The sequence below is a fragment of the Grampus griseus genome (genome assembly GCF_964374135.1).
Source record: "Grampus griseus genome assembly, chromosome: 13".
Taxonomy (NCBI): Eukaryota; Metazoa; Chordata; class Mammalia; order Artiodactyla; family Delphinidae; genus Grampus; species Grampus griseus.
In genome coordinates this window covers 58,606,190-58,630,006 of record NC_139007.1, presented here as the reverse complement: position 1 = coordinate 58,630,006, position 23,817 = coordinate 58,606,190, and the positions used below count along the sequence as shown (strand labels likewise).

At 38.1% G+C, this 23,817-nt stretch overlaps 1 protein-coding gene across 1 annotated transcript in view; it reads left to right on the top strand.

Annotated features, from left to right (window-relative positions):
• The window catches only part of MOXD1 (monooxygenase DBH like 1), a gene marked incomplete at its 5' end in the record, with an annotated part of 81,635 nt that overhangs the window by 7,926 nt on the left and 49,892 nt on the right, over positions 1–23,817 (top strand). Inside the window, 3 exons of the mRNA XM_082668981.1 lie at positions 17,287–17,433; positions 19,070–19,237; positions 19,367–19,450. Coding sequence (XP_082525107.1) covers positions 17,287–17,433; positions 19,070–19,237; positions 19,367–19,450 — 399 coding nt within the window. The remainder of the gene's footprint in view (positions 1–17,286; positions 17,434–19,069; positions 19,238–19,366; positions 19,451–23,817) is intronic.

Below are 23,817 nucleotides of genomic sequence, written 5' to 3'. Positions count from 1 at the left end.
CTCAGCAGTGAAAGCACCGAGTCCTAACCACTGGACCGCCAGGGAATTCCCTAAACATTTTTTTTTAAACTGTGGTAAATTATATGTAACATAAAATTTACTGTCTTAACCATTTTTAATCGTATCTTCCCAAACTGAAACTCTGTCCCCATTAACCACTCAGCCCCCCATCCCCCTCCCCAGCCCCAGGCAACCACGAACCCATGCTCTGTGTCTGTGGATCTGCCAGTTCTGGACGTTTCCCATCAATGGGATCACACACTCTGTGTCTGGCTTCTCTCACTGAGCATCGTGTTCTCAGGGTCCATCCGTGTGGTAGCAAGGGTCAGGGCTTCACCCTTTTCGTGGCTGAGGGACGTCCCCGTGTGTGGAGGGACATGGTGTGTTTCTCCATCATCTGGTGATGGACACTAAGGCTGTTTCCACCTTCTGTGCTGCTGTGCACACACACGTACAGGTTCGCTTTGGACGTTTGTAGGTTTGTGTTGCTAAGCCCCTTCCCCTGGCTGGTCCCCACTGGCATGCTCTTCAGCAAAACTGCCTCATCGATCCCAGGTCCCGAGGATGATCGTGTTGCTGAACGAGCGGGAAGGGCTGCATGTGTTTGGGTTCCTGTAGGTTCTTTCCCTTCTGCTCCCGCTGACCACTTACTCTTCCAGGGCCACGGTGGTGAAGACTAGGTCCTCGGCGGGTGCCCCCCGCACGTCTTCCAGGATCTGCTCCACCGTGGGGGGCGCCAGGCGGGTGGGCAGCACCACGCGCTTCTTGGCCTTGGGGCCCATCCCTGGCGGCAAGACTTCAGCCACAACCGCGGCCCAGTGGCCACTAGTACAGAACTTTTAAACACAGAATATTTCTCCAGGAAACCTCGTCCCAATCTATGTCTTTTTAACTTGTTAAATTTTAAAATAGACTGGGAAAAAAAAGCTTCACATTAGGACAACATACAGCACACACATAAGCAGAGAATTCTACAAAAATAAAAATAACTTCAAATATATCACTTTTTGTTAACTGTAAAAATGGGATTATATATGGGCGCTGTGCAAATAATGTATAGACCAAATTTAATTTCCTACTGAGGTCTTTTGTCGTCATCGAATGTAGCCAAAAATTATGAGAAAATCTTTAAACAATGTTTGCTTTTACAAGTTAAATGTTGATGTTTTGGGCATTTACTTGCTGCTCGTAAGAGCTCAGAGTTCAGTTGATTCCCCTTAAATTTCCTAAACCACCCCCGCCCCAATTTTACGGTTAAGAAACTAGGCCTTAGGTACCTATTAAACGACTTGTTGGAGGCCATACAGATCAGTAGCCTGGATTCATTTCCTCTCAGTCCTGGTTTGGTGGTCTTTCTTCTCCTACAAGCAACTGGTAGCTTACATAAAAACATATTAACAGTTTTCTTCCTCAATAGTGAAAAACATGTTAATAAAATGCATTTTTAAGAAGTGATAAAATCATAGTATCTCTCTCACTACTTTTGTTGTACTATGAATGTCATAGATATACATTTCTATGATGTGATTTTTCATTCATGGAGTTCTTGGGTTGTTTTTCGGCTGTGTAGGGTCTCAGTTGCGGCATGCGGAGTCTTCGTTGAGGTGTGTGGGATCTTTCGTTGGGGTAGCGGGCTTCTCTCTAGTTGTGACGTGCGGGTTTTCTCTTCTCTAGTTGTGGCGCACAGGCTCCAGGGTGCGTGGGCTCTGTAGTTGGTGGCACGTGGGCTCTAGTTGAGGTGCACGGGCTTAGTTGGCCCGCAGCGTGTGGGATATTAGTTCCCTGACCAGGGATGGAACCCTTGTCCCCTGCACTGGAAGGCGGATTCTTTACCACTGGACCACCAGGGAAGTCCCTCGTGGAGTTCTTAATATATGCCATACCTTATGATAAGTCCTTAAAGTGTGTTATCTCATGTAATTCTCACAATAGCCCTATAAGGTCAATATCTTATTTCTCCCATTTTGTAGATGTATAAGCCTGAGGCTCCAGGCCACACAGCATGAGAATCATTTGGGACTTGCATATGACTGTTTTAGTAAAGTACTCACTGATAGGCAGAGAATGTTAGAATGTTCATTCGTTCACTTGACCAATATTTATGGAAGGTTTATTGAACAGTTCTAGATGCTGGGGATATAGCATTTAGTGGGAGGAAATCAGTGGTATCAGGGGGTTCACATTTTGATGGGGGATAAACAAATAAACAAGCAACAAAAATATCAGAAAGTGGTAACTGCTGTGCAGAGAATTAAAATAGGGTGATGTGATAAGGAACAACAGTGTGGCTGTTTTAGACTGGGATGCTTAGAATCAAAACACGAAGGAAAACAAATATCCCAAGTTTAAAGGTTGTCTTTCAAGATTAACCATAGTGTTTACAATTCAAAATATCATATACTACGAAGAAGATTATCTGGCATGGGCATCAAAGGACTCAGTAGACCTTGAATATAGGAGACTGCCTACCTGGAGGAAATATAATTAACGTGTCTGAACCGCATGAGCTCTCTTTTCCATTTCTGTGGCATTGTCACACAGATGTTTAGTAAGCTCAACTAGAGTCTTTCAGGCTTTGATCTAGAGACTCGGTGATTTTATTTTATTTTATTATTTTTTTTTGCGGTACGCGGGCCTCTCACTGCCGTGGCCTCTTCCGTTGCGGAGCACAGGCTCCGGACGCGCAAGCTCAGCGGCCATGGCTCACGGGCCCAGCCGCTCTGCGGCATGTGGGATCTTCCCGGACCGGGGCACGAACCCGTGTCCCCTGCATCGGCAGGCGGACTCTCAACCACTGCGCCACCAGGGAAGCCCAGACTCAGTGATTTTATAGGAGTTTCTTTCTTAATACCAGGTATGAATGTTTTTCTCTTATACTCTGTGTTCTTTCTCGTCTTCAATAATACGAGAGAGCTAAAGGACTTTGAGAAGCTAGAGCAACAAAACCACACGCGTCTGGGGAAGATTTCCATCTTTCAGGCAATTTTTAGACTAAAACTTGGAAGTCTCAGTTTCTTAGATACAACTAAATTGCTACCATTTTTCCCCCTGCAAACTTCGTGCACAGAAACCCACTCATACAAGGAAGTTCTTGGTAGATGAAACCGTGTAGAAGCAAGGCCTCTGGTACTTTGGACATCCAGATCCCTTTGGGCAGGGCCAAGTTGGATCTGTGCTACGGTGGACTGGAATCCAGTGGTGAGCAGCCAGAGCTAATGGAAGACTGAGAACTGGGAAAGACACTTCCTTCATCAGAAATTCCCAAATTTGCGCATTAGAATCACCAGGGCATCTTTTAAAACTTTCACCATCCAGGCAACCCCCATCCCTCCTAATACCCATTAAATCACAATCTCTGTGGGGTGGTGGACACAGGCATTAATATATTTTAAAGTTTCTTAATTGACTCTGTGAAGGCAATTCTGAAATGTGCAGACGAGTTCGGGAACTACTGACCTTATGTGGTTAGGCTCTTTGATCAGAATCGGGTGACCCCTGTGTGGTCCACCTATAGAAGCTTGGAAGGTTCCAGGCACCGGGCATGGGGACGCATAGCAGGATTCTGGACAAAGCAATTCAGAGTGACCACTTGATGTTTGAAGCAAGGGCAAACATATGCTTAGATAGTTAAGATGATTTTGTAAAGTAGAAAAATAAAGTGGGTTTTTCTAGAATTGAAACACTTCTGAAATGTTCAACAGATTTGGTGATACTCCTAAGTATTTTCTCGAAAGTACATGCTGAAACGAGAGCAGCAATGGAAGAACTGTGGGTAGTGGTGTATTTTAAAACATGCTGAGCCAGAAATCTCCCTCCTCCTCATAGCCCTCTACCATTCCTACACACCTTTTGTCAGTCGGTACTAGCTGCTGTATTTCTAAGCAACAGGAATATCTGCCCACACAGAGTCTAAAATTCATAAGTTATATATGGCCACAGGGCATTAAAGGAATATTAATAAATGAAAGTCTTAGATAATTTCTCAGCCTGTTCAAGAGGCGTGTTCTGCTCTAAAATCTTTTTTTAGAATTACCAGTGACAAAATGGACTCCCTTTGTATTTGGAAAAATTCTGAAGTGTCTTTCTAGTTACGTAAATAGATCTTCTTTTCCTTCCCTCCTTCATTTTCCACGGTTGCTAATAAGAAGTGAAATGCCCTAAAGCTATAGTTGCAGTAGGGGGAGGAGGAGAAGAAGCAGGAGTGGTGGATGATTCGTGTTTTATTAGGGTGGGGCTGCAACAGTTACAGGTGGGTGAGAATGGCCGTGCTGCCGCAGGCTTCCTGAGGGACCAGGAAAGAGTCCATGTGCCTGGCGGGCCCTCAAGAAATACCTGCTGAGCAGCTAAAAGCAGGAAGCCCTGCTCTGAATCCCAGCACTGCTCGCTACTTACTCCTTGTGTGGCCCTTGGCAAACTCCTTAACATCTCTAAAGTGACAGTTCCCTTTATGAAGAAGGGAATTATATCTAACGCATGGGGCTTTTGTGAGGATTAAATGAAATAGGCATGTAAAGCTCTTAGCAGAGTATGTGGCACATTAAAAGTACTCAATAAATACAAGGTATTATTATAATGAGTCGCTCAGTGAAATATCAGAATTGTCAGATGATTACATGGAGAGAAACGTCCCAGATTTTCAACTTGGGGAAAAATATCTACTGAAGGAGTAGATGGGGGAGATTCATAGTAATTTTTTTTTTTTTTTGTGGTACACGGGCCTCTCACTGTTGTGGCCTCTCCCGTTGCGGAGCACAGGCTCCGGACGCGCAGGCTCAGCGGCCATGGCTCACGGGCCCAGCCGCTCTGCGGCATGTGGGATCTTCCCAGACCGGGGCACGAACCCGTGTCCCCTGCATCGGCAGGCGGACTCTCAACCACTGCGCCACCAGGGAAGCCCGATAGTAATTTTTGAGGAAATTCAAGGACAAACTTTAAGCAACTGGTTTGTGAATGCTTGGCCCTAAGCAATTGGTTTGTGACTAGAGGTCAGCATGGTTTCAATAAACACAAGTTATACTCACAAGACTGCATTTGCTTTTGCATTTGGTTTGCTGAACCAACCTGTAGTTGTGGTAATAAATCAATGGTGTGTCTGAATGATTCTAAAGTAATTGGCAGGTCTCTTAGGATGTCACAACATGTTGATAACAGACTGCCTACATTAGTCCACAGAATAAGGACTCAAAAGATAGTGATATATGGGGAGGGGGAAGGGTGAGCTGTGACAGGGCGAGAGAGAGGCATGGACATATATACACTACCAAACGTAAGGTAGATAGCTAGTGGGAAGCAGCCGCATGACACAGGGATATCGGCTTGGTGCTTTGTAACCTCCTGGAGGGGTGGGATAGGGAGGGTGGGAGGGAGGGAGACGCAAGAGGGAAGAGATATGGGAACATATGTATATGTATAACTGATTCACTTTGTTATAAAGCAGAAACTAACACACCATTGTAAAGTAATTATACCCCAATAAAGATGTTTAAAAAATTAATTTAAAAATTCAACTACAAAAAAAAAAGAAAAAGACAGACCTACTAGAGAATGGACTTGAGGATATGGGGAGGGGGAAGGGTAAGCTGTGACAAATCGAGAGAGAGGCATGGACATATATACACTACGAAACATAGGGTAGATAGGTAGTGGGAAGCAGCCGCATGGCACAGGGATATCGGCTCGGTGCTTTGTGACCGCCTGGAGGGGTGGGATAGGGAGGGTGGGAGGGAAGGAGACGCAAGAGGGAAGAGATATGGGAACATATGTATATGTATAACTGATTCACTTTGTTATAAAGCAGAAACTAACACACCATTGTAAAGTAATTATACCCCAATAAAGATGTTTAAAAAATTAATTTAAAAATTCAACTACAAAAAAAAAAGAAAAAGACAGACCTACTAGAGAATGGACTTGAGGATATGGGGAGGGGGAAGGGTAAGCTGTGACAAATCGAGAGAGAGGCATGGACATATATACACTACGAAACATAGGGTAGATAGGTAGTGGGAAGCAGCCGCATGGCACAGGGATATCGGCTCGGTGCTTTGTGACCGCCTGGAGGGGTGGGATAGGGAGGGTGGGAGGGAAGGAGACGCAAGAGGGAAGAGATATGGGAACATATGTATATGTATAATTCACTGATTCACTTTGTTATAAAGCAGAAACTAACACACCATTGTAAAGCAATTATACTCCAATAAACTTGTAAAAAATAAAAGGATAGTGGTATATTAAAATAACGGAAGGAAACTAAAAGTTAAAAATTCACTGAGAATACAAATAAAGTTAAACGCTTGGTTTAAAGATTAGTTGTGTATGTACAAAATGTGTAAAATTGGACTTAATTGGAATTCATATGAAAAAGGTCTAAATACTAGTTCTTCTTAAGCTCAAAAGATGTGCTTGTTGAACACAAATATGCAATATTAGCCTATAAACTCTACGTTTACATCAAGGGAAGTAATACTGACATTGTAATCTGTACTAGGTTAACCGTAACAGAAGATACCTTCTTGAATAACTTCTTTAAAGGATGTGTGGGTGAACTGGATCATTCTAAAGGAGAAGTCCAAGGATGATTGAAATCTCTGGAAATTGGGGTACTTGAGTAATGGGAGACCACTGGCAATGTTTGCTTGGAAAAAGAACAATTAGAAAAGACATGATCATTGCCCGTGAAATAGTGGACAGTCTTCCTCAAGAAATATGGATTAGATGCTACCTATTAGGTTCCAGAAGGAAGAAAAAAGACCCAATTAGTATACTCTATTTTAGGTTAGTGTAAGAAATACATTTCTGACCATCAGAGGTGTTAAAATTGAATGAGTTGCCTTGTGAGATTGTAAACTCATGAGCTTTGTCACTGGAGATATTGAATACTGTGTGATCCTCTCTTAAAAACATTTTTGAGAGAAATCCTCTCGATAGGAGCTAGGCTTAGGTATCCTTCAGGCTGTCTTCCAACTTGAGTGTGATGCTGAAAAGAAATTTACTCCACAATCTTGCTTTTAGGTTATTCTAGAAATTAACAGAAGGGAAGACATTAGCAACTATGAAACTGTCTATGTTGTTTTTTAACCTGCCTCAAGAAGGTCTGCTGTCTCTGCAGATAGCTATGCATTGAATCTTTATATTAGTTGTGAGAGTATTTCATTTCTTTCCCTACTATATATTTCAGTATATTTGAATTATATTAGTGAATATATGTTAATCATATATAGTGAATATGTATTAGTTTTGAAATGTCTTATGACTTGTATATACTCAAAAGAATTTGGAGGGCTTCAGGAGCCTTTATATTCAAGGCTGAATAAAAGTTGGTAAGTTTCGGAAGCTTGGTTGATGCATTTTTTTGATCTAAGAGCAGTCTACATATTCTCTGCCTCCTGACCTTCTCACCTGGATGTCTAGGTAGCATCTTAAATCTGCTTCTTCCCCAGCCTTCCCCATCTCAGTAAACGACACCTCTGGGTACCTCCGGTCAAAAATTAGGGGTCATCCTTGTTTCTTCTCCTTCCTTCTTCCCACATATAAAACCCACCTCTTCAGATTCTATTGACTCTTCCTCCAAACTAAATCTAAAACCTCCCACATCCCTTCAGTTTTACTACTACCACTCAAGCTTGAACCCCTGGGACCACTGTGTGACTCCTGTCTTCTGATCATGGCTCTTCGTTTTTCTTCTTTTCATTCTCCACACGGTAGCCACAGTAATACACACACACACACACACACACACACACACACACGTATATATATATTTTCATATCAATCAGAATATGTCTCTTTCTGCTTCAAGCTCAAATAACTTCTATATAAGTTTAGTATTAAATCTGAACTCCCTATACTGACCCATAAGGCGTTCACAGCATCTGGGGCCTCATGTGATCTCTGTTGACCTCATTTTTCTGTTCCGGGCACTACAGTTCAGTCACCCTGGTTTTTATTTGCTTCACCAAACTGGATAAACCTCGCCTTGCCCCCTTCTAGGTCCTTTCCAATAGCTGCCCTCTCTTCCTGGACCTACTTCCTCCTCACTTTCCATGGCTGGCTCCTAGCTGTAGTTTATTTCTCAAAGTAAGTTTGTGTCTCAGTGGTGACTTTTCTGATCCCTCAACCCAAAGGCTTTCGAATCTGTGTCTAGAATCTCTGTTTTATTTTCCTATAAGCACTTATCAAAATATTTTTGGTTATATTGTTATTTAAGTTTAAAAAATTGTCTGCTTATCCTGCAACTCCACTATCAGTTTGATTATAATAAGGACTTTGTCTTATACTGTCTGTACTGTACAATTGTGTGCTCTCAGCCCTACATCAGGGATGAGGAATAGTAATGCAATGAAATATGTGTTGGAAAAAGGAGAGGAAGAAGGAAGGGAGGAAGGGACAGAGGAGGGAAGGCAGGAAGGAAGGGGCCTTCTCTTCAAAATTTATTCCTTTCATAAACTGGTCATGGAAAATTAAGAGAAGTCATCTAAATTTTTTAAAAAATTAAAGTGATGGAATACGGTGAAAGTAAAGTAACATCTTATGTCAATGGTAAGATTTGGAATTGTTTTTTCCATTGAAGCCTATTGTTAGAGATCGAGTCAAAGTTTTCATTTTACACTTTATCTGATAATTCTGTAATTATCGCAAAGTCTTAAATGACCTATATGAAAACTAAAATGAGATGATTGGCTGTGGGAGAAAATTCAGGATGTGTATTTCCAGAAGGTGGCACTTAAAGGACAGATTGCTCAGGTGGGCCCCCCATGGAACGCAAGCCAATAGGGCGCACATTTAGGCGTTCTGGCAGCATTTAACAGATCCCTTCTCAGAGCTAGAGAGTTTCAGTTTTATCTGAAGTGGTTTCTGGAAGGCAAGCCCCTTCTGTTTTGACATTCCTCTCAAATTTCCAAGATTAGCGAAGAAATAACATTAAAATCAGCTTATTCTGAAATCTGAAGATTATGTTTATATAGTTTGTTTATACGGTTTTATGGTTTTTTAGGATCAAGGATTCTCTTGAACACAAAAATATCTATTATTATACTATCGATATTATTAAACTACCATAACACTTATTATAGAAATGGATATTACAAACAGGAATGTTGGAAGTAACAAGGCTTTTGTAATTTAGAAAAAGAAAAACTACAAGCACCTGTTGAAGAAAATGATGACGGATGGTAACATTTTTCTCAAGGGTCCCTCTGCAGCTGTGCTTACATTCAGTTCCCCAAGCTGAACCGGGGTTTATTCATATCTTTTATTACACCCATAAAGAGTTTTCACTTCATCCTGTTTAACACAGCACCGGTCAAAGCTCTTTTCTGTTAACAGAGATTTTATTCAAGAGAGGAAAAAAAAGACTGACAATGAGTGAGAACCAGTTTCACATCTGTGTAATCATGTTTTTTAACGAGAGGTCATAGCAATCTTGTGGATTATCAAAGCTAGTGTTTTTGGTTTGTTATCTTAGTCTGAAGGTGGCAGTCCGTACTCTGGCTACCATGCGAAATGCTAATGCCAACTTCTGCTGATGCTGTCTTTACTATTGCCACACAGCGTTTTGAAACCTCAGTAATACACTTTATCATTTATTTCAAAGCATAACATGTTCAAAAGGAAAAATATCTTGTGAGAATATGCTTCAGAAGTAATATTTTATTTATTTTGAATTTTATTTAGTTATTTATTTATTTATACAGCAGGTTCTTATTAGTTATCCATTTTATACACATCAGTGTATACATGTCAATCCCAATCTCCCGGTTCATCCCACCACCACCACCACCCCAACTTTCCCCCTGGTGTCCATCATTTGTTCTCTACATCTGTGTCTCTATTTCTGCTTTGCAAACTGGTTCATCTAGAAGTATTATTTTTATGACACAACTGCAGGTTAATTTTATTACCAGAGTCTAATTATCAACTCAGTTTTCAAAGGTAAAAGCTAATATTTTATCTTTAAAAAGTATAAACAAGGTTAATACACGATTAATATAATAATCCGCAATAAAAACAAAAAATAATACCTCAATGACAATTCATATTGAAGCTGATATTTATGCAGATATTTGAGTTAGAATATGATTGGAATCCACATAAAGCCATTTATCTAGGGAAATGTTACCTCACATTTCACTTCATAGAACATTAAAAATGAATAAGTACAAAGAAGAATGACTTCTGCATACCAGCTTTTATATTTACACAATTAAAACATCTACATATTTTTATTCTTAAATACTTACAAAATCTCTATAGGATCATGATTCTCTGAATCCTCCTCAACCCTCTTGCCCTCATAAAGTCAATTTTTAATGATACTTAATCGGAACCTACTTTTATTTATCAGCATTTTATGTTACATTTATAATTTATAAATATATTTAATACATATACAATGAGATTTTTATAATGGCTGTTATTTTTATAATGAGACCATGACAATGAGAGTACACTGTGATCAATATTTCTATTTTTATTTTTTTTATTTTTATTTATTTTTTATTTTTTTTGCGGTACGCGGGCCTCTCACTGTTGTGGCCTCTCCCGTTGCGGAGCACAGGCTCCGGACACGCAGGCTCAGCGGCCATGGCTCACGGGCCCAGCCGCTCCGCGGCATGTGGGATCTTCCCGGACCAGGACACGAACCCACGTCCCCTGCATCGGCAGGCGGACTCTCAACCACTGCGCCACCAGGGAAGCCCTCTATTTTTATTTTATAAGTCCTGGAATATCAAACACTACAGCAAGGTGGCTGAGGAATGGCCTTCACCACGGATGTACAGTGAAGCTGCATCTGGCCCCACTTGCTAAATGGGATGTGGAGTGGGAGAGAGGGGCACCATTTTGTTCGAATTCTAAAGGTGAAAATCTGATAGTAAAACTGATCTGGAAAATTTCCTTAAATAGCCCATAAGTACTATACTGTATGGTTTTGTGAATATAAATTTCTAGGTGATGTTATCAGTATTCAAATTCTTAATTGGTCAATGTTTTGCTGTTAATTTCATTCTCCATTTTTTTTCCCCTAGAAGATGATAGTAACAAAATAAGTATTCCATTTAATTATCCCCTTGTATAACATTTATCTCTTTGTCAGACTGTCAGGAAACCCTTAAACTCGCTAAATATACTTTTTTTTGGTTTGGCCAATCCGCAGGATAAATTCTCAAGATTGTTCTCTGAGTGACTCGCTTTATTTTCCTCCTTCCTTCTTCCTTTTTTCCTCCCTCCCGTCTCTCCTTCCTCCCAGGGAGAATAATTGAATGATAAGAAATTTGAGACCCAGATTTTTTTTGCCTTTTTCTCTCCTCTTGCCTCATTTAATTGTGCTTTTAAGGTTTGCCAATATGCCATTTCTTACGGTATAATATTGACACCATCAGTCCTGTGTTTGATTATAGTTCATGTATCTTCTTAATACAGGCTGAAGGAAGAAAGTAGGTGCTACTGCGGGATATTTTGCTCCCACCAAGTTAAACTGTTCCTTTACCACAAAGATGTGAATATCGGAGGATAGGTTATGGGTCCTTATCTTTTAGTTTCAAGATTATCCCCGCATTTAGATTTAGCAAAAGGAAAGGCAGGATTCTTCTTTCAAAATTGCACATATTTAATGAGGCTCTGAATATGCAAGTCCCTCCATTAGGCACTGAGGATATAAATTAACATCAGAAAACATTCTAAAATAGGATTTCCCTTTCTCAGATATGTTTTTTAAAAAAATTTCTTTAAAGTAGGTAGGGAATACCATCCTAGTGTTAAAGGATTTCAGAGAGCTGTGGCATGTATAAACTCTTTTTCTAAATGTTGATGTCAGTTTCATAAGATTCATGTCCATTTAGGGGCTAAAAGGTCATAACAGCGTTCCCAAATTTCAGTGCCAGATGTGTCTGCATCACACGTCATGCAGACCCAAACTCATTCTAGCATCTGGTTAAACACCTTCCACACCAGGTCTTAACCATATGTAAATATAATTGAGAGCAAATGGGAAAATAATCTATTTTTCCCTTTTTTTGTTCCATTTACAATGTAAACAACTTTTCTAAAGGTATAAATTTATAACTGGATTAACAGGACTTGCTATTTCTAGGCAATTACCACTGGTTGAGAAGATAATGTTGTGTGTAGAATATATTGCAGGCAACACGGGAATGGAAATAGAGGAATAATAATTCAGAGAGGGAATGATCACTTCCAGTTGGAATGCTCAAAGAAAACTTCGTAGAGGAGAGAGAATCATGAGTCTTGGAGAGAAGGAAGCATTTCAGTGGAGTTGTTTCAGTGCGTGGAGGTAGTGGAGTGGATATCTCAGTGGGGTGAAGAGAGTGGGGGATAAAGAGGAAGAATGAACAAAAGCAAAGGGCTTGAAGAAGATAGATTATTTGAGGGGAATAATAAATAGATAATAGAGATCATGTGGTGAGATTTTTTTTTAAGTCTTTATTGAATTTGTTACAATATATCTTCTGTTTTTATGTTTTTGGTTTTTTGGCCACAAGGCATATGGGATCCTAGCTCCCCAACCAGGGATCGAACCTGCATCCCCTGCATTGGAAGGTGAGGTCTTAACCACTGGACCACCAGGGAAGTCCCATGTGATGAGATTAATGATAGACACTCTGGAAAACCAGGTTAGGCTAAATTCTAGAGAAACTTGAATCTAAATTATAGAACTTTTCACTCTATACTGTTGAATAAAATGTAATGACACGTTGAGAGTGATTTTCAAGGAAGACCTTGACAAAAGTATGAGATGATAGAATCTGAACTGAGATAGGAGAAGCTGAATGGAGCAGAAGTAAAAGCTGGTTATTTTTTTAAAGGAGGAACTGATAGGAGCAGAGATTATCTGTGGAGGTGTGAGTAGTAAATGAAGAAGTTAATAAAACTGTGGTTTTGAATTTGGATGGTTGGGAGAATAGCAGTACCAGGAAATAAAAATCCTTATAGATAAAGGGTGAATACAATTTTGGATACATTGCACGTGAAAAGACGGTAAGACTTCCAAGTGAGGGTATCCAATGGACTTTTTGGGTATGTAATCCTGAATAAAGGTGATGATGGGAAACTCCTGGAGTAGATGAGATTCCCAAAGGATGAAAGATGAAGACAGTGTAGTATAATGTCAAGGACAGAAGTTCCATGACTGTAATTAGGGAATGGGAATAACAGACAAACTGTTACAGGCGGACAACCAACGATGGAACCTTCTGGAAGTGGGGAGTAGGGCCATCCTTGCCTTATTTCCAGGACTTACTTGTTCCCAAACTTAGTGGGGAAGAATTCAGCCTTTCATTGTTAAGTGTAATATTAGCTATAGGTTTTTATAGATTCCTTTTATAAGGTTAAGGAAGTACCTTCTGTTGCTAGTTTACTGACAGATTTTGCCATGAATAAATGTTTTAAATGGATTTTTTGAGATGATTGTATGATTTTTTTCCTTTTTAGACTTTAGTATAATGAATTGCATTGATTGATTTTCTAAATCAACTGTGCATGGTCATAATATCTTTATTTCTTTTTTTTTTTTTAACATTATTGGGTTCTATTTGCTACTACGTGTTTTTAAGAAAATTTGCAGTTAGGCCCATGAGAGATATTGATCTTTTTTGTAGTGTCTTTGATTTTGGTATCAGATTAATGCTGGCATCAAAAAATGAGTTAGGAAGTATTCCCTCCTCTTTTATCTTCTGGAAGTTTGTGAAGAATTGATATTACCTCTTCCTTAAATATTTGGTGAAATTCCAAGTGAAAACACTTTGACTTAGAATTTTCTTTGTAGGAAGATTTTTACCCATAGGGAGACTATAGGGCTATTCAAAGTATCTGTTTCACTAAGTTTTGCTGGTTTGTGTCCTTCCGGTATTTTGCCCATTTCTCATCTAATTTATTCAAGCTTTTTACATCAAAGTGTGCATAAAATTGTTAACCTCTTAATGTTTGTAGGATCTGTTGTAATATTTCTTGTTCATTTCAACTACATCTATTTGTTTTCTGCTGGTCCCATTTAGTCTTTGTTTTATATTTCTCTTTTCCTGCCTTATTTTTTTAATTTATTTTTTTTAACATCTTTATTGGGGTATAATTGCTTTACAATGGTGTGTTAGTTTCTGCTTTATAACAAAGTGAATCAGTTATACATGTACATATGTTCCCATATCTCTTCCCTCTTGCGTCTCCCTCCCTCCCACCCTCCCTATCCCACCCCTCCAGGCAGTCACAAAGCACCGAGCTGATATCCCTGTGCTATGCGGCTGCTTCCCACTAGCTATCTACCTTACGTTTGGTAGTGTATATATGTCCATGCCTCTCTCTCGCTTTGTCACAGCTCACCCTTACCCCTCCCCATATCCTCAAGTCCATTTTCTAGTAGGTCTGTGTCTTTATTCCTGTCTTACCCCTAGGTTCTTCATGACATTTTTTTTTCTTAAATTCCATATATATGTGTTAGCATACAGTATTTGTCTTTCTCTTTCTGACTTACTTCACTCTGTATGACAGACTCTAGGTCTATCCACCTCATTACAAATAGCTCAATTTCATTTCTTTTTATGGCTGAGTAATATTCCATTGTATATATGTGCCACATCTTCTTTATTCATTCATCCGATGATGGGCACTTAGGTTGCTTCCATGTCCTGGCTATTGTAAATAGAGCTGCAATGACCATTTTGGTACCTGACTCTTTTTGAATTATTCCTGCCTTATTTTAGATTGATTTTTTAATGATTCCATTAAGTAATATTATTTATACTAGAAAGAAGGCAAGATGTGAGCTGTCATGTATCATAACTGAAATTCTCTCATGTATCAATTTTCTGAATATTGAAGACTCAGTGGTTTACATGAGGCAGATGAGCTCAAGGGATTTTCAGTAAGTCCTGAATGAAGTTTCTCCTGCTTTGTCATAGCTAAGTTATCTGAAAAGCCAGAAAAAGGTGGAATAGCTGAAAGGGATTGGTTTTGGTGAGTGGAAATAAAACAAATGGAAAATTGGCAAGTCAGCTGGATATTTTGTGGGACTAAGGTTTTGGAAACATATTTGCAAGACTGGGATAATTATTGTACTCTTTGAACTGATTACATTTTGTACTGTATTCCTTCTGTTTGCAAAAACTGTGACTACTTGAATCACGTAATGAAATGTGAGCTTGGTGTAAAGGCACAGTCAGTTTATCTAAATCCCTCGTTGTCCACAGGCATTGTTATTTCATTTACATACTGAAATCTATGTGATCAAAAGTGGGAAAACCATAGTATCATAGGAATATTTCATTTGAATTGCTTCCACAATTACAGCTGGTTCTCAGGAAAAAATGTTGGACAAACCCTGACTTCAGCAGTAGAAGAAGTAACATTTTATGTGAAAAAAACTTGATAAGATGATTTTGTAGCCAGAAAGATAGAAACTAACCCGTCCTTTTCCAGCAGTGGCCACTATGATGTAGAACAGTAAAGAAGGATAACCTAGGATCTGACTGCCTCGGTTTCAATACTGGCTTTACCACTTACCAGCTGTGTGACCCTGGGCAAGATGCTAACCTCTTTATGCTTCATTTTATCTCATACACTTGATCTGAAGATTAAATGAGTTAATACGTGTAACATGATTAAACTATAGAATGTACACAGTAAGTTGTAGTTGTTACCAGAGTGAAAGAGGTTAGTTAGGCTCTGTGCATTACTGATAATGTGGGGTCTGAACAGTATCTAGATCTGGTACCCTGGGTATCAAATTTACACACACTTGATAGCTAATTTAAAAAGGTGCTAGGAGGGAATTCTCTGGTGGTCCAGCAGTTAGGATTCTGTGCTTCCACTGCAGGGGGCACGGGTATGATCCCTGGTTGGGGAACTAAGATCCCGCATGCCGCACGGCCAAAAAGAAGAAAATAGATGCTAGGAATAGAAATGCCAAATACCATCCATTTGAGTATGACAGTTATAGACAATTTAAGGTTCTTCTCTTGTACACTGTATTTTCTCTGTCAAGCATGCAATCGTTTCTTCAAATGTTAATTTTAGTGTTAGAAAAACTAATTATAATTATGTTTCAACATGTTTATTCTAAATCAAGTCTTTGTGATCATCAAAAATAAAATATCCTTATGTACTGAAAAACCAGTATAATTACGGCAAATTTTGTGTCTTCTGTTAGTGATAAAAATTAACAACGTGATTTTTATAACTCTAAACATAGAAAGCTAATGGTAAAAAGCATGGAGAATATTTTCGGGAAAAACCAAACTCTAATTGCAGAAGAGGGAAGGATATTGGCATTGAATGAGCTCTAACCATGGTTGGCAGTTTTTTCCCTCATATACTATTTCACTTATTTATCTTTCAAAATCCACAAAATAAGTATGTGTCATCTCAATTTTATTAATGTTAGAACAGAAGTTCAGAGTTTGACTTCAACAATTCGTCAAGACATTTCAGAGTAGAGCTGTGGGTCAGATCCTAGTCATTTGATCTCAAAGCCCACACCCTCTCCATTGCATCTGTCTGCCTCCCAGAAGTGGTCTTACACCACTGAACAAGCTTAGTATGAAAATTATAGCTGAACCACCAAAACAAAACGTCCCTAGCTTTTCAATAGCTTATAATTCAACTAGTGTCATTTCTTTCCATATTTTCCCATTGCATTTCATTTTAATAAACCACCAAAACAAAACGTCCCTTCAATATCTTATAATTCAACTAGTGTCATTTCTTTCCATATTTTCTCATTGCATTTCATTTTAATAAACATATGCCATTGAAGCTCCTACTAAAACAACCTATAATCTCAGGATGGGTCTCCTTGCTTTTAGGAGTGCAGAAGGGAAGCATCACAAGGTATAACAGTGGAAAAGTGCTGACCCTGGCCCTGGTCCTGGTGTTGCCATGAGCTAGTTATTTCATTTGGAGCAAGCCATTTCACAGTGTTGAAGTTCTTTTCATTTGCAGAATGAGGAAAAAGTACTCAGCAATTGTGAATATTCATTCATTCCATCTCTTTCAATGCTCTGTGATACTATAAATCCATTACTGCCTTTTCCTGAAAGGCCAGAAGTTCAAAATATGGACCAGTTTCCTAGGGAACTGTCCCTAGTCCCAACTATGGAGTATCCCATACTCCAGCCCCTTGGAAATTCCCAGGACTTAAAAAATGACTATAAATACAGGGTTTTGTAATAAGCAAACTGAGAATTAATTTTTTAAGGTGATATATGTATACTCTTAATCTAAATTATTTTCACCCTGAATTTAGGACATCCTAATTTTTCTTTTTCATATTTTCCACAGGATTATTTCACAAATGCAAATAGAGAATTGAAAAAAGATGTTCAGCAAGATTACCACCTAGAATATGCCATGGAAAATAGTACACACACAATAATTGAATTTACCAGAGAACTGCATACATGTGACATAAATGACAAGAGTATAACGGTAAGGAGTCTATCAGTGAATGCAGGCATGAATAGAGTGTACATTTGCAATTGGGAAACACTTTACAGAATAAAAAGAAACAAATATTTTAAAATAACCGTTAACAACAAAGTCACATAGTCTTTGGAATATTTTTGAATTCTCTTTAGAAGCCACAAAAAAACCTAAGGCTATAAATTTCAGTGAAGGCAATTTTTGTGTGAATCTAAAATTTTGAAGAGCTGTTTAAAGTGTGTGAGATTTTTACCTATAAAAGGTTTTAGCTTCTTTATAAAGTTTTAAAATAGGTAATAGATAAAGGTTGGGAAAATTGTATTACACAAGAGAGAATTATGATACTGAATATTAAGCTGTAATTCATCTGAATTGTAACTGATTCATTTTTGTAAATTTCTAAAGTCAAGATGAATAGTAGACTGTTGAAAATTGCCTGTCAACATATTATACAAGATTTCTTATTGTCAGACATCATGTAAAAATTAACATCTTTGTGCATATGCAAATTAGGTATTTAGAGGATCTAAAATTCATGTGGTACTTTGAAGGTTTCCATGAATTTCTTGAATCAATTTCATTTTGTATAGACCAACAAAATTATCGTTTTTATTTGCTAAGTCAAAGCTTTAAAAATGGGAATGTAAAAATCTGAAGCAAATTTGATTAACATTCAGCATAAAGGGTAAAAGAGGAAGAAAAAAAACACATGCAAAGACATGGGCCACTTTTTTATGTAATATACAGTGCAATTATACTTTAATTGGAGTAACAATTATAGTTGTTTGACTTAAGAAAGAATATAGCTTTTAAAATAAATAGCTTTTGTTTTATTATTTATTTTCAGAGTTCTTATTACAAAGATCTGGCAAAGTCATCTTTATCTGTGGGGGCACTGAACTGTTTATACCCCAGCAAACCCTCCCCACTGCCCCGCTGCCCTTTGGGCAATCTCTCATTTACTAAATGGAAACCGATTTCACTTGACAGTGCTTTCCCTAGTTGGGATACCCCAGTCCCTAGGAAATTCCCAGGATTCATAAAATGACCATAGATAGATTCTAGGATAATAAACAAACCTAAAATCAGAAGTTCCTGCTGTATTTCCACTTTCTGTAAATACATACATGTGAGTGGGCTAGTGTCTGGGAAAAATCTATTGTGAAAATAAAAATCCTGACCTGGGAAGTCATTTTAATTTTCATTTTATTTATTTGTTTTCCCTAAAATGTTCCATTGCATAAAAATAGGTTGTAATTTTCCCAAACCCCTGCTGCTTAACAAGAGTATTTGCTCGGTAACTACTAGTTTGATAGTTTGGAGGTTTAGCGTGACAATGATTTACCGTTGCCGTAAGCATGAAAGCATAACTACTAAATCAGTTGTCCTTCATTCTGTTTTGGAACACATAATCTTGCATGGGGGAGATGATTTCTTCCAAAAAGGAACTCATCTATTTGGATTGTTAATGACTTAATCAGATTTACACAGTTCATGTGAGAGACCATATTGATAACTCCAAATGTCATTATTCTCTTTTTTGAGCTTCTGTATCCTGCTTTGAATAGAGTTCTTTAAACTCAATTCAATGGTAAGGAAAGTGCTCTCATGAGACATAATCATGCCCCTGTCTGATCACCAGGAGAGCACGGTGAGGGTGATCTGGGCCTACCACCACGAAGATGTGGGAGAAGCGGGTCCTAAGTACCACGAATCCAGTCGTGGTACCAAGAGTCTGCGGTTATTGAATCCTGAGAAAACCAATGTGTTGTCTACAGCCGTACCATACTTTGACCTGGTAAATCAGGACGTAAGTATTTTTTCAGGTTTTTATGGTTCTAGGGGTGGGTTTATTGAAAATGTTTTATTGTTTTATTGTTTTTAATAGAATGTCAAGAGAATGTGACTTTTGTCCCCCTCTCCTTTTTTTTGAAGACAGGTCCCCATCCCAAACAAAGGTACAACATATTGGTGCCAAATGTTTAAGATTCCTACGCTTCAGGAAAAGCATCATGTAGTAAAGGTATGTGACTTACTCACAGGCTAAACTTAGTTCGTATGAACAGAGGAGAAATTGTTGTTCTTAAAACGAAAATAATATCAAATTTATAGAAGTGATTTTCAGTTATTTAAAAGTTACCTAGAGAACAAGGAACTGGCTTATCTGACCCACACACTGTCCTAAAAGTCACCGAATTTAGTGAGAAACTCGGATTGTAGCTAGTATTTTGTGTTTTGTCTCCTAATTTTATATGTTTAAAGGTTAAAGTTTTGGGATGCATTTGTACACCTCTGGTTATTTCGTAGGCAACAATTCAACATTTGGAATGATTGGAATTGCAATTTAAAATCATATATTTATGTATCAATAAATTCTATCTGGGACGTTCACATTCCCCAATATTGTTTGAGAGTATCTGCTTCATTGAAAATACTGGATATTGTCATAAAAATAACTGTTACAGTATGTTTTTGAAAACAGGAAAACAAGAAAATTGTAGTGAATTTCTACAGAGTTGTAAAACACAGAATGGGGAATAAATAAAGCCTAATTTGCCGGTGGCATCTAATCCCCTCCCACCTCCTCTAGGGATAGGTCTCCCAAAACTTTTGCGTCTAGTTAGTGACTGAACAAGTATTTTTAAAAATTTACAAGTCCTTGGCTCTGTGCTAGGAATTGTTTGGGCAGTTCCACGGAGGCTGAATACATGTTTCATGCTTTCAAAGAACCTACAGTGAGATTGTAGGAGACGTGACCAAGACACAAGAAAGAATAAGATAGAATTAAATAGTGCACACAAAATACTGCAGACATTCAGAAGACCAGACATTGCCGACTTTTTGTCCTCCCCCAGACTATGTAATGAAGTAGTGTGGACGTGAGAAAGGGAGAAACTTCTAGATTCTGAAATCTAGAGGGAAATATGAGGGTTCAAATAGCAAGTTGGCTCTTTAACTGTGTGGTCTCAGATAAGTCACTCTGGGGTAGCGCTGCAGGCCCCATTTCCTCATCTGTAAAAGAGGGTTATTCGTCCCACTTTTCCTACCAACCTCAAACCATTCTGGCAAAGATGGAAACACTGAGCACATTCTATAAAGTGATTTAAATTTGTTAATTTCTAATGTATTTCTCCAGTGGCACAGATCTGCCTTTTGTTTACAGAATGATTCATAACTACTTAGAGAAGCAAGAGGGGTAGGTTGAGGAAATGTTTATTGAATTAATAAGTAGTCCTAAATATTTGTAGGTTATTTTTACAATCAGAAGACTTACCAACAGTGTGACCTCTATGCAATGTTAGTTTCTATTTCTTGCGTGTGAAAGGGGAATGCAAATTCTATTCTTACATACTTAGTATAGTGCCTGAGTCCTTCCCTTAAACTAATGAAAAGTCTTTCTCAGAAAAGAGAATGGTATATTTATACATACTGTGTGTCATACATTACTATGTGTCATTTGCAGTAAATTTAACTGGAACCTGGCTTAAGGGTCAAATGTAAAACTATAGGTTAAGCAAATGTTTCACAAACCAGGTCCTTGATTCATTTTTCAGCAAATGTTAATTGACAGGATGTAAAGTCCTCAACCACTTACATGAATGCATTTTTATTCTTGTTTTTATTAATGCTAATAATTAAGTTGAATGAAATAAAAACAGTTGTCTACACTTAAGGGATGGCAGTATATGTTCTGACCCTCTATGTAGGGTATTTGCTTAGTACCTCATCCAAGAAGTCTTAGCTAGCTTTCCCGTCACAAGCATATCATAGTAAAACTCAGATATGTGTGCATCTATTATCTAAGGGTGTGCTTTGAATTAAGTACTTTCGGGTTCACATTGCTGTCTTCATAGGTATCAAGAGGGATCTCAGTGACTGGAAAGGCTTTGGAGCAGTTTTTTTTGTTTTGTTTTGCTTTGGGTTTTTTTGCAGTGGTTGGAGATGTGTAAGATGACAAAAATTCTTTACCCTGAACAAGAGGGGATTTGAGGGAGGGGCGGCAGGTTGGAGAGCAAGGCTTATACAGACTTTCGTTGTTTCCGGGCAGAGGGTTGGTAGCTAAAATTTTAAACTCTTATTACTCATGAATACCGCTTATAGACCAGATTCCTGAGCTTGTTGGTAATCCCTAAAATATTTTAAGTCATTAAGTATTATGAAACATTTAAGTCGCAAATGAACTCAAATAGGATAATATACAAAAAACAACAAACACAAAAACAAGAGAGAGCTCTATTGGGAAAATAAATTGAAAATATTTAGGTTGTATAAATTTTGAGATAGTCTTTCAAAAACGGTTTTAATTTGCAGTTTACAACAAAATTTTAATAAATATTTAAAGTAGAATTCATAGATTTCTAATTTACCTTAAGAAGTTATCTAATTTCCATTCTCTTTTCCTTAGCAGAGATGATTTCTAAGAATTTAGGAAAAGTGTATCTTCTTTTCATAGAACCAAAGACTCCTGTATTTCAAAAATCCATTGGCTAAGTGCTTCTCCTTATTCCTTATTTTATATCCCACACATTGGCTGCATGAAAAAGCCTCAGTCCTTCTCTGATACAAACAAAAAGTGCTTTCTCAGAAAAAAGAACATTGCTTTTATATCGTATTATGTTGTGTGTCATTTGCAATGAGTTTTAAGAACATATTGATTACACTAGTATTATGAGAAATCAGTTGTATTCTCTGGACTCTATTTCAAAGCAAATGTTTATAATTGAAGTTTAAACATTGATAGTATTGCCTAGTATACATTTAGTAGTTGTAATAACTATAAAACTAAGCAGATAAATAAAATATATCGGTGATTTGATCAGTGAATACATTTAATAGAAATAACTAAAATTCAAAATACTAATTACAGCTTAAATTTTAATCATATAATGATAAAAATGATTTACTACTAAAGTACAAAATAATAAGGTAAATAATTTCTAAAATTATAACAAAGATAAATAATTTTATCCATAGGAAAGGTGGGATTATGATATAAATTATTGGTCGTTCCAATTTACTTGTGACTCCAGTTTATTGATTTGTATTTTTTTTTTTTTTTTTTTGCGGTACACGGGCCTCTCACTGTTGGCGGCCTCTCCCGTTGCGGAGCACAGGCTCCGGACGCGCAGGCCCAGCGGCCATGGCCCACGGGCCCAGCCGCTCCGCGGCATGTGGGATCCTCCCGGACCGGGCCACGAACCCGCGTCCTCCGCATCGGCAGGCAGACTCTCAACCACTGCGCCACCAGGGAAGCCCTATTGATTTGTATTTTGATGCTTGCAAAAAATGTCTAAAATTATGACCTGAAAATGTTGATGTTGTCAGATGACAGATATGGAGATTGTGAAAAAGAAAATTCTTGGTAAATTATATTAAAACCACACTTCTCACATGAGATCATCTCTGTGAGTCCCTCTTGAGACCTACCCTCCAGCCCATCTCCTCATATTTAAGCATGACCCTATTTGAGCTTTGCCAAATATGTGATATTACCCCAAATTTAAAATTTTTAGCGAAAGTGATTCTTTCCACTCCCTTTAGTCAATATACTATCATTATCCCAACTTACAGTAACGCTTGGATATACTCTGCTAGAAGCTGGGGCTGTCAGTTGGTTTAACACACTTTTTATTTTTCTTGAGGCGCTTTCAGCGTCAGGGGATTTTCCCCACAGATGAACTAAACTTCTAATTCATCTGTTTAAATCGGATGTGTCTTAATCAGTTTAATAAATAGTTGTTGATGGCTTATTATGTTAAAGAGGAGGAAAAAGAAAAACAACCAGGTTGAATCACCATCCTTAGTCATCTCCGCTTAAAAGAGATGACTCCCTAATAGGGAGGCAGTAGGGCGGGTTCCAGGCTTTGTTGGGCCAGGGTTGAATTCCTTCTTTCTACTAGTCACTGAACGGCGAGAAAGTTATTAATCACGTACAACTCAGTTTTACATGGGAATGATACTTTCCTGATGGGATTGTTTAGACTAAAGATTAAATAGCAGGTTTAAAAAAAATTTTATTAGCTCTTAGTACAGTATCTAACACAGAAGAGTCTTAATAAATTCAACTACTCTTATCAGTCCATTTATTTTCAGTTTTGCTCTCTGAATGACTTTTCACTGAAAACTACTATTTTGTGTGAAGGCCCAGAAAAGGACAAACATCATGCTAGAAGGTTGACTATTGCTGAGTTTTAAGAGAGGATTACTTTGACTAGTTGTGTGATCATGGGCAAAGAATTTACTGTCCTGTACTTCGGTTTCCTCATCTGGAAAAATGGGTATAATAGTTCTCACCTAATAAGGTTGTTATGACCATTAAATGAATCAAAAGCATTTAATATCTGTAATTTAGAACAGGACCTGGCACATAGTGTTTGTTAAATAAAGTAA